General features: G+C 41.3%; 1 protein-coding gene across 1 annotated transcript in view; it reads right to left on the bottom strand.

The window, feature by feature from the left end:
* Positions 1 to 15,902, bottom strand: part of SKIC2 (SKI2 subunit of superkiller complex) — an 87,146-nt gene that overhangs the window by 67,249 nt on the left and 3,995 nt on the right. The window contains exons 3-8 of the mRNA XM_089659153.1: positions 14,473 to 14,594; positions 14,289 to 14,398; positions 9,216 to 9,333; positions 5,260 to 5,374; positions 3,170 to 3,244; positions 584 to 637 (exon numbers count right to left, since the gene is read on the bottom strand). Of these exons, the coding sequence (XP_089515279.1) occupies positions 584 to 637; positions 3,170 to 3,244; positions 5,260 to 5,374; positions 9,216 to 9,333; positions 14,289 to 14,398; positions 14,473 to 14,594 (594 nt within the window). The remainder of the gene's footprint in view (positions 1 to 583; positions 638 to 3,169; positions 3,245 to 5,259; positions 5,375 to 9,215; positions 9,334 to 14,288; positions 14,399 to 14,472; positions 14,595 to 15,902) is intronic.

Below are 15,902 nucleotides of genomic sequence, written 5' to 3'. Positions count from 1 at the left end.
CCTTGGATTGGCTGAGGTGGAGAGGTGGGAGGATGATGTCACAATCTCCACCTCTGCCAATCATAGGAAGCCTTCTATTCATTCATAAAAATGCAAGGCTTCCTGTGAATGACTGAGCAGCACTCAGCCTAACTCAATTTTGTTCCAGCAGCAGTTGGAAAATCCCTGAACCTCTGCCGGAACAGAGCATCTATACTATAGCTGGTGCTTCATATGGTTTAAATAGTATTTACAACAGCCACATCACTTAGTAAAGGCAATAGCTTGGGCCATCTTGGCCTAAACAAGCTATTTAGAAAAGTAAATCCGGGTTTTGGCTTGACAGCAACAACAACAAAACAAAAAAAAAATAGAATCTTGATTCAACATTAACAGAGTGAGGGCTGTGCTGTGCGGCAGGACTGTGTAAATCTCAGGACAGAACAGACAGAAATACAAATCTATTGGCAACTAAACAGCCTTCATATATGAATATCATCTGTGTATTCAGTGTTCTGCTTTAAAAACAATATAGTTACCCTTTAAAGTGACTGCTTTATGAAACCTCTATAAACAAACATATTATTCATAACCCAGTGATTACCCAATTGCTTGAAATTCATTCCATTTTTCCATCCAGGAGGAGCAGATAAGAGATCTGTTTTAAGAAGAGAGAGAGATATGTTCAGTTTAATTTCTCCAGAATACTCCTACACATGAACAGGACTCACAGTTCCACTTGTTACACTCAGAACACCGTGATTTTGTTATGATAAAACTTGAACTACATTTACCTCGATTGCTTAGGTTTAGCTAAATACTGAAATATTTCACATAAATCACATAATATTCTATGCGTCCTAAAATCAGACCTGAATTTTCATTGTTCTATGAGATGCAATGCTCTATATCCATCTACAGTATGTGTGTATATATATATATATATATATATATATATACACACACACACACATACATACACTATATATATATATATATATATATATATATATATATATATACATATACATATACACACACAGTGTGTATATATATATATACTGTGTGTGTATGTATATATATATATACAGTTGCAAGAAAAAGTATGTGAACCCCTTGGGATTACATGGAGTTTTGCATGCATTGGGCATAAAATGTGCTCTGAACGTCATCTAAGTCACAACAATAGAAGAACACAGTCTGCTGAACATAATACTACACAAACATTAGATGTTGCCATGGTTTAATTGCACATAACATGTAAACATTCACAGTGCAGGGAGGAAAAAGTATGTGAACCTTTGGACTTAATAACTGGTTGACCCTCCTTTGGCAGCAATAACCTCAACCAAACGTTTCCTGTAGTTGCAGATCACACCTGCACAACGATCTGGAGTAATTTTGGACCACTCCTCTTCACAAAACTGTTTCAGTGTAGCAATATTCTTGGGATATCTGGTGTGAATTGCTCTCTTAAGGTCATGCCACAGCATTTCAATCGGGTTGAGGTCAGGACTCTGACTGGGCCACTCCAGAAGGCGTGTTCTGTGCTGTTGCAGCCATTGTTTTGTTGAATTACTTGTATGCTTTGGGTCATTGTCCTGTTGCATCACCCATCCTCTGCGGAGCTTTAGTTGGCGGACAGATGGTCGTACGTTTTCCTGCAAAATGTCATGATAAACTCTGGAATTCATTTTCCCATCAATGACAACAATCCGTCCAGGCCCTGAGGCAGCAAAGCAGCCCCAAACCATGATACTCCCTCCGCCATGTTTTACAGTGGGGATGAGGTTTTGATGTTGGTGTGCTGTGCCTTTTTTTCTCCACACATAGTGTTGTGTGTTCTTCCCAAACAACTCAATCTTGGTTTCATCTGTCCACAGTATATTTTGCCAGTAGTGCTGTGGAACATCCAGGTGCTCTTTTGCAAACTTCAAACGTGCTGCAATATTCTTTTTGGACAGCAATGGCTTCCTCCGTGATGTCCTCCCATGTACTCCATTCTTGTTTAATGTTTTCCTTACTGTAGATGTGTCAACAAAAATGTTAGCATGTGCCAGAGATTTCTGTAGGTCTTTAGCTGACACTCTGGGATTCTTCTTTACAACATGCAGCATTCTGCACTGTGCTCTTGCAGTCATTTTTACAGGACGACCACGCCTAGGGAGAGTAGCAACAGTGCTAAACTTTCTCCATTTGTAGACAGTCTGTCTTACCGTGGACACATGAACATCAAGGCTTTTGGAGATACTTTTGTAACCCTTTCCAGCTTCATGCAAGTCAACAATTCTTGATGGTAGGTCTTCTGAGAGCTCTTTTCTGCGAGGCATGGTTCACATCAGACAGTGCTTCTTGAAACCAGTAAACCCAAAACAGGTGTGTGTTTTTTAAGGGCAGGACAGCTGTCAGCAACACATCCAATATCATCACACTGATTGGAGTCAAGGTTGGCTCACTCCTGGCTCCAATTAGCTCTGGGAGAAGTCATTAAGCTAGGGCCTCACATACTTTTTCCTCCCTGCACTGTGAATGTTTACATGTTATGTGCAATTAAACCATGGCAACATCTAATGTTTGTGTAGTATTATGTTCAGCAGACTGTGTTCTTCTATTGTTGTGACTTAGATGACGTTCAGAGCACATTTTATGCCCAATTCATGCAAAACTCCACGTAATCCCAAGGGGTTCACATACTTTTTCTTTCAACTGTATATATATATATATATATATATATATATATATATATATATATATATATATGTGTGTACACACACACACACACACACACAAAGATATCTATATTTATATATAAAGATATAAAGAGATATATATACATACACAGTATATCTATATACACATACACACAGAAGTTACTGTATATAAAGTGCTCCGTTTGCTGAATTCTATTCTATTCTTTTTCTAGGCTAAGTACTTTATCTGTATGTACAGAAAAAATCCTGTTAAAGAGGACCTTTGGAACTTCACTTAAAAGTGAAAGTGCCGCTAATCTCTCTCCCCCTCCTCCTCTACCATATGTCAAAGGTTTTTGGTTTTTTTTGGCGAGTGGGTACATTTTTCTGACATGTACCTGCTCCCACTTTTGCAATTCTCGCCTTGACAAGAATTATGGAAGCTCGGCCTACCCAGTGCCCCGCCCACAACCTCCTGGGACATGTTTTATATCAAGTACCTTTCTCAAAGTCCAAGGCTTCATCCTCTTCACTGATGGCCTTCATTTGTTCAAGAGTGGGTTCATCCATTCCACCTATGCAGGATCAAATAGCATATATTAAAAGGTGGTTTAGATAAAGCACACAGTCATATATTAGAACAAGAATTAGTGGACTATTTATATAAAAACAAATAAAAAAATAAAAGTGGACAAAACTGTTGCACACAATAAGACCAATACAATACGTTCCTTCATTTTCATAGAGAATAAAAATAATGCGTGATTGGCCACTATGAGCAGCAGACAACTGTTTTTGCAGTTTTAGTTTTACCCTAAACATCCCCTGTAATGTATGATAAAAACAAAGGTGTCCGTTTTCCAATCACAGTCAAACAGATTCTTATTTTAAATCCTGATTGGACGTAAAAACATGTATGAAAGAGAATAGTGGTGCACCAAAATGAAAATGCTTGGTCTGAAACTGAAAATTCAGAATGCATTTGGCCAAAAACCAAAACGGAAATGAAGTTTTTTAAACAAAAAAATATTTTTGTATATATAAATTGTATTATTATACAGGATTTATATAGCGCCAACAGTTTGCTCAGAGCTTTACAATATAACGGGAGACAATACAGCAACAATACAGTTCAATACAAGAGGGATAGGAGGGCCCTGTTCCTTGGAGCTTACAATCTAAGAATTGTAGATTATATTCAACTTTTTAATTAATATCATTAATATCAAGAATTTAAATGAATATAAATTTATTTTGCAGCACCTTTTGGCCAATAGGCTGCTTTCACATTGAGCAGCTTTTGCGTTAAAAAAAGGCACAAAAGCTCAAGAAAAATGCATCCCTTTAAATTCAATATATGTCTTCAAACTGGTTTGTTGTGCTTGCCTTGCGGTGTTAAAAATACAGCTTGCCGCATTTTTGGTGCATATTTGGCGAGCTAAAAAAAAAAAAAAAAAAACGCACCTCCCATTGAGGCCTGGTTAACATCAATGTGTTTTTTTAGGACTTTTTGCAGAAATGCAGTACAGTCCATTTAGCATGGTTTCCTATGGGACACTATCACATCTATGCTTTTTTAAGCTTCTGTATTTTTGGAAAGGGTCAGGGGCTTTTTTTAACGCAAAGCATTGCATTTTTGGTTTAATGGAGATGCTGAAAAAAATGCATGTAGTAGGTTTTGATGCGTGTAGTGTGTTTTGACGCATTTTCAAGCATTTGCCGTGTTTTTTATGTCTTTTGTGTTTTTAATCCGGCCAACAACAAGTTGGGCAAAAAAAAAAAAAAAAACATTAAAAAGAATGTAAAAAGCATCAAATAACGTGTCAAATGAGCGTGCAAAAATGCAAAACGCATCGCAAAAAGCACTGCAAAATGGACAAACTGCAAATTGCATTGGTGTGAACCATACTTGAAATGCATTGAATGCATAAAAACACACATGTTGCGTTTTTGATACAATTTACATTTCTAATCTGCCCAGCAACAAGTTCGCTAAAAAAAAAAAACCAAAAAATTTAAAAAAAATGTCAAAAAGTATAAAAAAAAAAGTGTAAAAAATGTGCATGCAAAAACGTAAAACACATTGCAAAATGGACAAAATGCAAACTACATTGTTGTGAACCAGGCTAGAAATGCAGTGAAAATGTAGCAAAAACAAATTAAAAAATGCACATGCTGCATTTTTGATGTGTTTTGTGTTTAATCTGCCCAGCAACAGGTTGGCCAAAAATAACATTCAAAAAACGCAAAAACGCATAACAAAAAGCATCAAAAACATACTGCAAAAAGCACTGGAAACCAGACAAAACACAACATGCATTGGTGTGAACCAGGCCAGAAATGCATTGAAAACCCCTAAAAAAAACGCACGTGTTGCGTTTTGATGCATTTTTTTTTAGTCATATAACCTATGAAAAACACACCCTAAATGTGGTAAAACTGCAGGTAAAATGGTGCAAAAGCGCAGCAAAATGCCAAAGCACTATTTTCGCCCCACGCGTTGCGGCTGCCGATATTTTGTGCATCCCTAGAAGATGACTGGTTGTTATAAATAACAAAGATATGCAAAGCCTGTGGCTTTCCAGTTTACCTGGCCAAAAAGGGAAGTTGGATGTGCTGCCCTTGACGGACTGAGAAGGGGGACCAGGAGGTCGTCGTAGGGACAAAGAATTCTGTGCTGAGAGACCGATGTGATCTGCAGAGACCTGACAAGAAATAAAGGGTCAGAAGGTGTATCTTATTTACAATCATGGCCAAAAATATCAGCACCCCTGTATTTCTGTCAGATAATGCAGCACTTTGCCCAGAAAATTGTTGCAATTACAAATGTTTCGGCATTCTCATGTTTACTTCGTTGGTTTGTACAGGTATGAAAAAAAAGTTGAGAAACAAAAAGCCAAGTCTGACACATTCCACCCAAAAATGGACTGGACAAAATTGTTGCCACCCTCAATATAATATTTGGTAGCACGCCCCTTGGGAAAAATAACTGAAATCAATGGCTTCCTGTAACCATCAATGAGTTTCTTACACCTCTCTGCTGGAATTTTGGAGCGCTCTTCTTTGCCAACTGCTCCAGGTCTCTCACACTGGAAGGGTTCCTTTTCCCAACTACTGTTCTGAGATCTCTCCACAGGTGTTTCTATGGGACTGAGTTCAGTCCTCTCCAGCGCTTTGTGTGAAACCATTTCTGGGTGCTTTTTGACGTGTGCTTTGGGTCATTGTAATGCTGTAAGACCCATGACCTCTGATGGAGACCCAACTTTCTGACACTGGTTCCTACATTGCACCCCAGAATTCTTTGGTTGTCTTCAGATTTCATAATGCCATGTACACGGTCAAGACAACCAGTGCCTGAAGCAGCAAAGCAACCCCAAAACATCAGTGAACCTCCACCATGTTTGACTTTAAGGACTGTATTCTTTTCTTTAAAGGACTCATTTCTGAAACCAGTAGAATGATGGGCTTTACCAAAAAGCTGTCATTTTGTTTCATCTGTCCACAGCACATTCTCCCAAAAGGATGGCTCTCTCAGGTAAGTTTTGGCAAACTCCAATCTGGTTATTTTATGTTTCTGTGTCAGCAGTGGGGTCCTCCTGGGTCTCCTACATAGCGTCCCTTTTCATTCAGATGGTGACGTATAATGCGAGCTGACACAGTTGTACCCTGTGCCTGAAGGTCAGCTTGAATTTGTCTAAAAGTTCATCAAGGTACTTTATCCACCATTCGAGCAATCCTTTGTTGCAATCTTTGATCATTTTTTCTCTGTCATCCACATCTAGGGAAATTAGCTACAGTGCCATGGGTTGGAATGGCATTTTTGTGGATTTTTTGGATGGTTTGGCTTTTTGTTTCTCCAACATTTTGTGTCATATCAATACAAACAAGAAATAAACATGAGAATTCCGAAACATTTCTAATTACAACAATTTTCGGGGCAGAGTGTCAGACAGAAATGCAGGGGTGCCTATATTTTTGGCCATGACTCTAACAATAAACCAACATCTCTAATCTGATTCAGCATTCCAAACCTCAGTCTGTTTACGTGACAGCCCATGGCACAGACAAAATGATCTGTAGGTTCTTGCAGGCACATTGTGGTGCCTATTTTTAAGGTATACAGTGGTCCCCAAACCACAGCCCTTTGTCAGCATTTAACGGGCTCTTGGGACACTATTCCTAACCTTGTTACCAACAATGGGTCACTATTCCTCCCACTGACAACAACAAAGGGGGTGCCATTCCTCCGAATGAAACCAACGATGGTGTACAATTCCTCCCACTGAACCCACCAAAGAGGGGCACTATTCCTTCCACTAATACCAATGATGGGATACAATTCCTTCCACTAATACCAATAATGGGGCACTATTCCTCCCACTAATACCAATGATGGGGCACTATTCCTTCCACTAATACCAATGAAGGGGCACTATTCCTCCCACTGATACCAATGATGGGACACTATTCCTTCCACTGATACCAATGATGGGACACTATTCCTTCCACTGATACCAATGATGGGGCACTATTCCTCCCACTGATACCAATGATGGGGCACTATTCCTCCCACTGATACCAATGATGGGACACTATTCCTTCCACTGATACCAATGATGGGACACTATTCCTTCCACTGATACCAATGATGGGGCACTATTCCTCCCACTGATACCAATGATGGGACACTATTCCTCCCACTGATACCAATGATGGGACACTATTCCTCCCACTGATACCAATGATGGGACACTATTCCTTCCACTGATACCAATGATGGGACACTATTCCTACCCTTGTTACCAACAATGGGTCACTATTCCTTCCACTGACAACAACAAAAGGGGTGCCATTCCTCCAAATGAAACCAACGATGGTGCACAATTCCTCCCACTGACACCACTAAAAAGGGGCACTATTCCTTCCACCAATACCAATGATGGGACACAATTCCTCCCACTGATGCCAATGATGGGGCACTATTCCTTCCACTGATACCAATGATGGGGCACTATTCCTTCCACTGATACCAATGATGGGGCACTATTCCTTCCACTAATACCAATGATGGGACACTATTCCTCCCACTGATACCAATGACGGGACACTATTCCTCCCACTGATACCAATGACGGGACACTATTCCTCCCACTGATGCCAATGATGGGGCACTATTCCTTCCACTAATACCAATGAAGGGGCACTATTCCTCCCACTGATACCAATGATGGGGCACTATTCCTTCCACTGATACCAATGATGGGGCACTATTCCTTCCACTGATACCAATGATGGGGCACTATTCCTTCCACTAATACCAATGATGGGACACTATTCCTCCCACTGATACCAATGACGGGACACTATTCCTCCCACTGATACCAATGATGTTACACTATTCCTCCCACTAATACCAATGATGGGACACTATTCCTCCCACTGATACCAATGATGGGGCACTATTCCTCCCACTGATACCAATGATGGGACACTATTCCTCCCACTAATACCAATGATGGGACACTATTCCTCCCATTGATACCAATGATGGGGCACTATTCCTTCCACTGATACCAATGATGGGACACTATTCCTCCCATTGATACCAATGATGTTACACTATTCCTACCACTAATACCAATGATGGGACACTATTCCTCCCATTGATACCAATGATGGGGCACTATTCCTTCCACTGATACCAATGATGGGGCACTATTCCTTCCACTGACACCAATGATGGGACACTATTCCTCCCACTGATACCAATGATGGGACACTATTCCTCCCACTGATACCAATGATGGGACACTATTCCTCCCACTATCACCAATGATGGGGCACTATTCCTCCCAATGATGGGACACTATTCCTTCCACTGATACCAATGATGGGGCACTATTACTCCCACTAATACCAATGATGGGGCACTATTCCTCCCAATGACACCAATAATGGGTCACAATTCTCACCACAGACACCAACAATGGCTCACAAGTCTTTCCACTGATCACTTTTACTTCAAATGAACCAAGTTGATCCTACTGATGCTGGAGCATTTTCTTCCAATGGCCACTGTCTGGCCGTTAAGCTGAATCAGACACATATAATAATCAATAGCCATAAAGGATAGAAAATCACTTTGTGCGCACCAAATGCCTTTACAGACCTAGATATTACCTTGTAAAAGTAGTGGTGACATCATCACTGTGGTGTATATAACCACATAGACTATGCAGGCAGCAGAGCTGTGGAAGGGGTCCAGCAGGCACCACCCACTACAGGCTGTCTGCAGAGAACTACAGGAGGGGCGGAGACAAGACCAGTCATCCTGCACAAGTAGATAGCACAGCAGTGAGTGGTCTTTATTACAGGAAGCTCCTGCACAGAGGTAAAGTTTCACATTGGAATTCTGCACAGATCTAGAAGAAATACACAAATGACAAGACTACACCTGCCTGTCGTATTTAGGCATTTCCTTAGGTATATAATAATAATTTTCTGTAACCTTTTTCTGTATGACACATTCCACTGCCTGTGCCTCACCTCACTGATTCCACGCAGTTCTCCTGTAGCAGAGTTACGCTCCATGCTGATATCAGTCTGTGGAGCACTGATGTCCATGTGGAACAGGGAGCTCACATCCTTGGTACGAGGCCAGGACCTGGCAGAGCAAGAACAGACAGGGAGGCCTGAATTTTACTGGCTAAAAGCATAAACACAGTTTATTCCGACTAAAATATTTTACAATACTATCTTTTTTGTGTTGCTGGTGGGGGACTATATTGAGCAAGTCATGTCATGGTGCACTGCTGAGAGATCGGCCTATGCTTGTGCTTCAGCCTCATTCGAGAGAACTTGGACACCTACCAGGTTGCAGAGCCATGACATTGACCAGTGGTCAATAATGTGTTTTCTACAGCTTTGGCTGCTGGACAGAGACGGTCACTTGGGCAGCCAATCAGAGTCTCACAGACTGGTATCTAAGTTTATAAAGAGCAATGGATCCCTGGGGTTTTGTTTATCCTATATTCCTATAGTGACAATTATTTTACAACATATCCATTTGAATTTTTCACATTATGCATTATATATAGTTACATAGTCTGGCCGAAAAAAGACAAAAGTCCATTCAGTTCAACCATAAAAAAAAAAAAGTTATAATCCTACACCCACAGTTGATCCAGAAAATTTGCTCCTGCTGGGAAAAAAATTCCTTCCTGACCCCCGAGAGGCAATCGGATATTCCCTGGATCAACTTTACCTATAAATGTTAGTATCCAGTTATATTCTGTGTATCCAAGAAAGAATCCAGGACTTTTTTAAAGCAATCCACTGAGCTGGCCAGAACCAACTCTTGAGGGAGTCTATTCCACATTTTCACAGCTCTTACTGTGAAAAAACCTTTCCGTGTTTGGAGATTAAATCTCTTTTCCTCCAGATGTAGAGTGCCCCCTTGTCCTCTGTGATGACCTCAGGGTGAATAACTCTACACCGAGTTCACTATATGAACCACTGATGTATTTATACATGGAGATCAAATCCCCCCTTATGTATTATACATGGAGATCATATCCCCCCTTATGTATTATACATGGTGATCATATCCCCCCTTATGTATTATACATGGAGATCATATCCCCCCTTATGTATTATACATGGAGATCATATCCTCCCTTATGTATTATACATGGTGATCATATCCCCCCTTATGTATTATACATGGAGATCATATCCCCCCTTATGTATTATACATGGAGATCATATCCCCCCTTATGTATTATACATGGAGATCATATCCCCCCTTATGTATTATACATGGAGATCATATCCCCCCTTATGTATTATACATGGAGATCATATCCTCCCTTATGTATTATACATGGAGATCATATCCCCCCTTATGTATTATACATGGAGATCATATCCCCCCCTTATGTATTATACATGGAGATCATATCCCCCCTCATGTATTATACATGGAGATCATATCCCCCCTTATGTGTTATACATGGTGATCATATCCCCCCTTATGTGTTATACATGGTGATCATATCCCCCCTTATGTGTTATACATGGAGATCATATCCCCCCTTATGTGTTATACATGGAGATCATATCCCCCCTTATGTGTTATACATGGAGATCATATCCCCCCTTATGTATTATACATGGAGATCATATCCCCCCTTATGTATTATACATGGAGATCATATCCTCCCTTATGTATTATACATGGAGATCATATCCCCCCCTTATGTATTATACATGGAGATCATATCCCCCCTCATGTATTATACATGAAGATCATATCCCCCCTTATGTATTATACATGGAGATCATATCCCCCCTTATGTATTATACATGGTGATCATATCCCCCTTATGTATTATAAATGTTGATCATATCCCCCCTTATGTATTATACATGGTGATCATATCCCCCCTTATGTATTATACATGGTGATCATATCCCCCCTTATGTATTTATACATGGAGATCATATCCCCCCTTAATCTCCTCTTCTCAAGAGAGAATAAATTCAGTTCCTCTAATCTTTCCTCATAGCTGATCTCCTCCATGCCTCTTATCAGTTTGGTTGCCCTTCTCAGTACTTTCTCCAGTTCCCCAATGCTCTTTTTGTGAATTGGTGCCCAAAACTGAACTGCATATTCCAGATGAGGTCTTACTAATGATTTGTACCGGGGTAATATGATATCTCTCTCTCTGGAGTCTATACCTCTTTTAATACAAGAGAGGATTTTGCTCACTTTAGAAGCCGCAGCTTGGCATTGCATGCCATTACTAAGCTTGTGATCTACCAGAACTCCCAGATCCTTCTCCACCATTGATTCCCCCAGTTGTACCCCCCCTAGTATGTATGATGCATACATATTCTTAGCCCCCAAGTGCAGAACCTTACATTTATCAACATTAAACCTCATTTGCCACATAATTGCCCAATTATAGAGAGCATTGAGGTCGGCTTGTAAATTGGAGACATCCTGTAAGGACATTATTCCACTGCACAGCTTGGTGTCATCTGCAAAGACTGAAATGGGATTTTTAATCTCAGACCCTATATTGTTTATAAATATATTAAAAAGTAAGGGTCCCAACACTGAACCTTGGGGTACACCACTTATGACCCCAGACCATTCAGAGTATGAATCATTAACCACTACTCTCTAAATACGATCTTTTAGCCAGTTTTCTAAAACAGAATGATATAGGCCTGTGACATAAAACACAATACGCACAATAATATCCTGCTGGAGAACAGCCCATACATGAGCAGATACCAAAAAAATGACAGCCAGGGTGACATTCTTGGATTAATTTTTCGAGTGTTGAGATTTACTGCATTACTTGGACAGACTGGGCCCCACTTATCACTTGTTCACAAAACTCTATTAGCACTGATGGACTCTTGTGACTTAAGAGGCAAAAAATAACTGAATTGTCACAGCTGATGCTTACAGTGGTTGTAAATCTCAGACATGAAGTATGAACAAAGCATATCCCTCCACAGTGTGTACCTGTCTCAGTCCAGAGCACTAAGTGTCATTTCTGTCTGCTGCTTCAATCCTATGCTATCAGCAAGTTTTCCTGACACCGAGAGAAAAAATGGTGACAGGGGAGGGACTTCCAGTAGATAGACAGCCTCAGCTTTATTCCTGTGAGCTGTGTGGAAAGGAGGGGGGGGGGGGGGGGTCTCGTTCCTTCAATCAGCTCTCAGAGCTCTCCTCACTGAGCTCTACAGTGTTATTTCAGTTCTCCCCCTTTTTTTTCTCTGCACTCTCAGACAAGCTTGATAAATTCAGCACTTTGAAGTGATGTAGAGAAGAGAAGACTGCAAGTAAACAGGTACAACTTATGTAGGAGGATTTCTTTCATTTATGTGCATCACCTGAGGTCAGTCACTTCACTGGGTATATGGAAGGGCTTACAACCACTTTAAAGTATAACTAAGGGTAAAATGCTCTCTTTAATTTTGGATGTACCCCCCCCCCCACCATGAAGAAGATCCACTCCCTCTATTTGTCCTGTTTACTGTTATAACTGATACAGAAAGTGAAAGAAAATCCTACATTTTGGGTTGTCCCCAGAAAAGGAATAGCAACAGCTTCTATCTAGTAGACCCCTGAATTTGACCCTTTACTCCGCTGAAGCTAATGGACCACAAATCATGCTCCATTAGTTTCCTCCCTAGTTACAGCAGCTGGGAAACAACTCCGCACTCCTTCATTTATATTCATTTATATTTTTTAAACACATGCATGTAAGTATCTGAATTGGACCTAGTAGCAGATTCTAAGAGTTCCTGTACAACAGGGCTGCAGTGTCAGAGAAAAAAGCTGTAAGGAGCCAATCAGTTTATGTGCTAACAATAAGCCTGCGGACAGGAGGAGAGAGCACAGTAACAGATGCGCTCATCACTAGGCTGCTTTTTCTTTTACTGTCTAGTCACAGGCTGAGGGGTGGATCAAGGATGACCTGGGCTCAGAGGAAGTGGGTGGAATGATGCTAGTAATCAGGCCTGGACTGGCCATAAGGGCCGCCTGGATAGGAGGGGTGGCCAGGTGGCACATAGAAGAACCGGACCGTGCATTTCTAGGTTCCTCTATATGCCAACCGGCCGTCCCTCCTATCCATTTCCTGCATGCCCTGGGCTCCTGTATGCTCCCTCGCGGCTGCCCCCCCATCTCCTGCAATGCTGCCCTGGGTTCCCCCCTCCCTGCAACAGCTGTGGAGCTTCTGTCTGCATATTCTGTCCCTTGTGCTGACAGTTCCCAGCCCACCACAGACGGGGGAGGAGAGAGAAAGCTGGTTCTGTCCCTTCTCCTGCCATTTCCTCCTGTGTCTTCCCCTGCCCACAATCCCTGCCAGCCTTGTGTCTTCTCTCCCCCTTCACTTTCTTTCTCTTCTTCTACTTTCTCTCCCTCCTTTCTCTCTTTCTTTCTCCGCTATCCTTCTTTCTTTCTATATTTCTCTCTCTGTCTCCTGTTTCTCTCCCTTCCTTCGTTCTCTGTCTCGTATTCCTCTCCTTTCTTTCTTTATATATTTCTCTGTCTCCTGTTTCTCTCCCTTCCTTCGTTCTGTCTCCTATTTCTCTCCTTTCTTTCTTTCTATATTTCTCTCTCTGTCTCCTGTTTCTTTATTTCTATATTTCTCTCTCTTTGTTTCCTCTTTCTTTCTTTTCTTCTCTCTTTCTTTCCTTCTCTCTTATGAAAAACTAATAAAATATAAAATTGTAAAAAGTTAAACAAAAATAAAAACCTACTGACGCTAATGGCGGAACTACCACGGGCACAAAGGTTGCTCTTGCAACCGGGCTCTGGTGTTACGCCACTGGGCTCCAAGGAAAGGGTCCCTGGGCTTGGGGCTGCTCAGTCCCAAATGCCTAGGCCGATTTTTTGTCCCAGTCCAGGCCTGCTAGTAATCAAACAGAGGACATCTGGCAGTAAAAAAGTACTGTAGAGGAAATCCCTGGATTGAAGCTGAATATTGCAGCAAATTTTTTATTCGGCTATTCATTTGAAACGTTTTTCATAGCAAGAAAAAGCTACTTTCACTGGCCATCAGGGACGCCCATTATCACACACGATACGGTCTTTACCTCTGGCTCCAGTCAAAATCATGGACAGAAAGCCACTCCGGGTCACTAAGATATTTCTGGATCACTTCGGAAGACAGATCAACATCATATGGAGGCAAACCATTAGGAATCTGGAGCAGTAAAACAAGAAGGGATCAGAATTATGTTAGTAGGGAACAAAAACCTGATACAGAAACAGACCTACCGTAGATAACGGGAAAGCAGGACCATTTGATGTTGGAGGTTTTGTGATCAGTTCCAATCGTCCTGCTATGCCAACTTCTAGAATGGAAAGTGGGAGATCCAGTGGATCTCCAGCTGGGAGATCTGTTAGTGGGAAAAAGAAAAGTTTAAAAAGCAACAGAAGCATCAGCACATGTAACATCCTTAAAACATATAAAATTTGCACTCACATGTATTAATGGTCAGTGAATCATGATCCCCCTAAAGAAGTCACATGTGTGGTGATGAAACACGTTGGGGCGGGGCCTCGGATGACGTCACGACGTTCTACTGGGTAGTGTGTGCGGTCACTTAATTGGCCGTGGATGTGGCATTGCGCAGGGCCGCTGTTTTCTCTCATTATCATATGCTGTTTATATCTGGTGCGATTGGGCAACTAATACATGTGAGGGCAAATTTTATATATTTTAAGGGTTTAATAAAAGTTTTATAAGGATAAAGCACTATGTTTGGTCTATTTGTATGAGGTAGAGTGTTCTATGGGAAGGAGTTCCACGAAAGCTGTGAAACTTTTGATCCAAGTCCACCTAGGAGATCTGAAGCATCCATTAAGGGGACAAAAAGTGAGTATTGACGTACAAAGCTGTCCACCATACTGCCCAGAACTACATCACTGACCTAATATCCAAGTACCGCCCAGCACGCACACTCCGCTCCTCACAAGACCTCCTTCTCTCTAGTTCCCTGGTCTCCTCCTCCCATTCCCGCCTCCAGGACTTCTCCAGGGTGTCACCCATCCTCTGGAACTCCCTGCCCCAACCCATCAGATTATCACCTACTCTCCTCTCCTTTAGGCGCACCCTGAAAACCCATCTCTTCAGGGAAGCCTACCCCACCCCCTGCTAACTTGCCGACCTCCTCCACTCGTTCTACCACTCCATCCCCCACAGCTATCTCCTCCTGTGCCACCATCCCCTCCCTCCTATATTGTAAGCTCGAAAGAGCAGGGCCCTCGATCCCCTCATGTTTTGCATTGTATTGGTATTGTTCTGTCACATGTTCTGTCCCCCTTTGTAATGTACAGCGCTGAGCGAACTATTGGCGCTTTATAAATACTGTATAATAATAATAATAATAATAATAAAAAGTATAATTATGTGAGGTCATATTGTGGAGGTGAGCAGACATCTGGTGGAGGTGATCACAGCATGCAGTTTATGTGAGCACAGGGTGTCACAACGCAAGGATTTATTTATTGAACAGAAAGGACCTTTGCAGCCTTGATTTAAAAAGTTTTTTTATTTTAGTGTGGTAGGTTAATGCACTAATATTGATTTCTATGTATCCACACTAAGCGCTGCAACAGTTATCAGTTTTATGTTGTATGCTAAGTTATATGAGACATGCATTTGGGTGCTTAGCTGCTGGTAAAGATTGTATTTATGTTTTTTT

Source organism: Staurois parvus, unplaced genomic scaffold (genome assembly GCF_062004578.1).
Source record: "Staurois parvus isolate SC_StPar_1 unplaced genomic scaffold, SC_StPar_1.0 ptg001133l, whole genome shotgun sequence".
Lineage (NCBI taxonomy): Eukaryota > Metazoa > Chordata > Amphibia > Anura > Ranidae > Staurois > Staurois parvus.
Note: the sequence above shows the minus strand (reverse complement) of the source record. Positions and strands in the feature narration are given on the sequence as shown.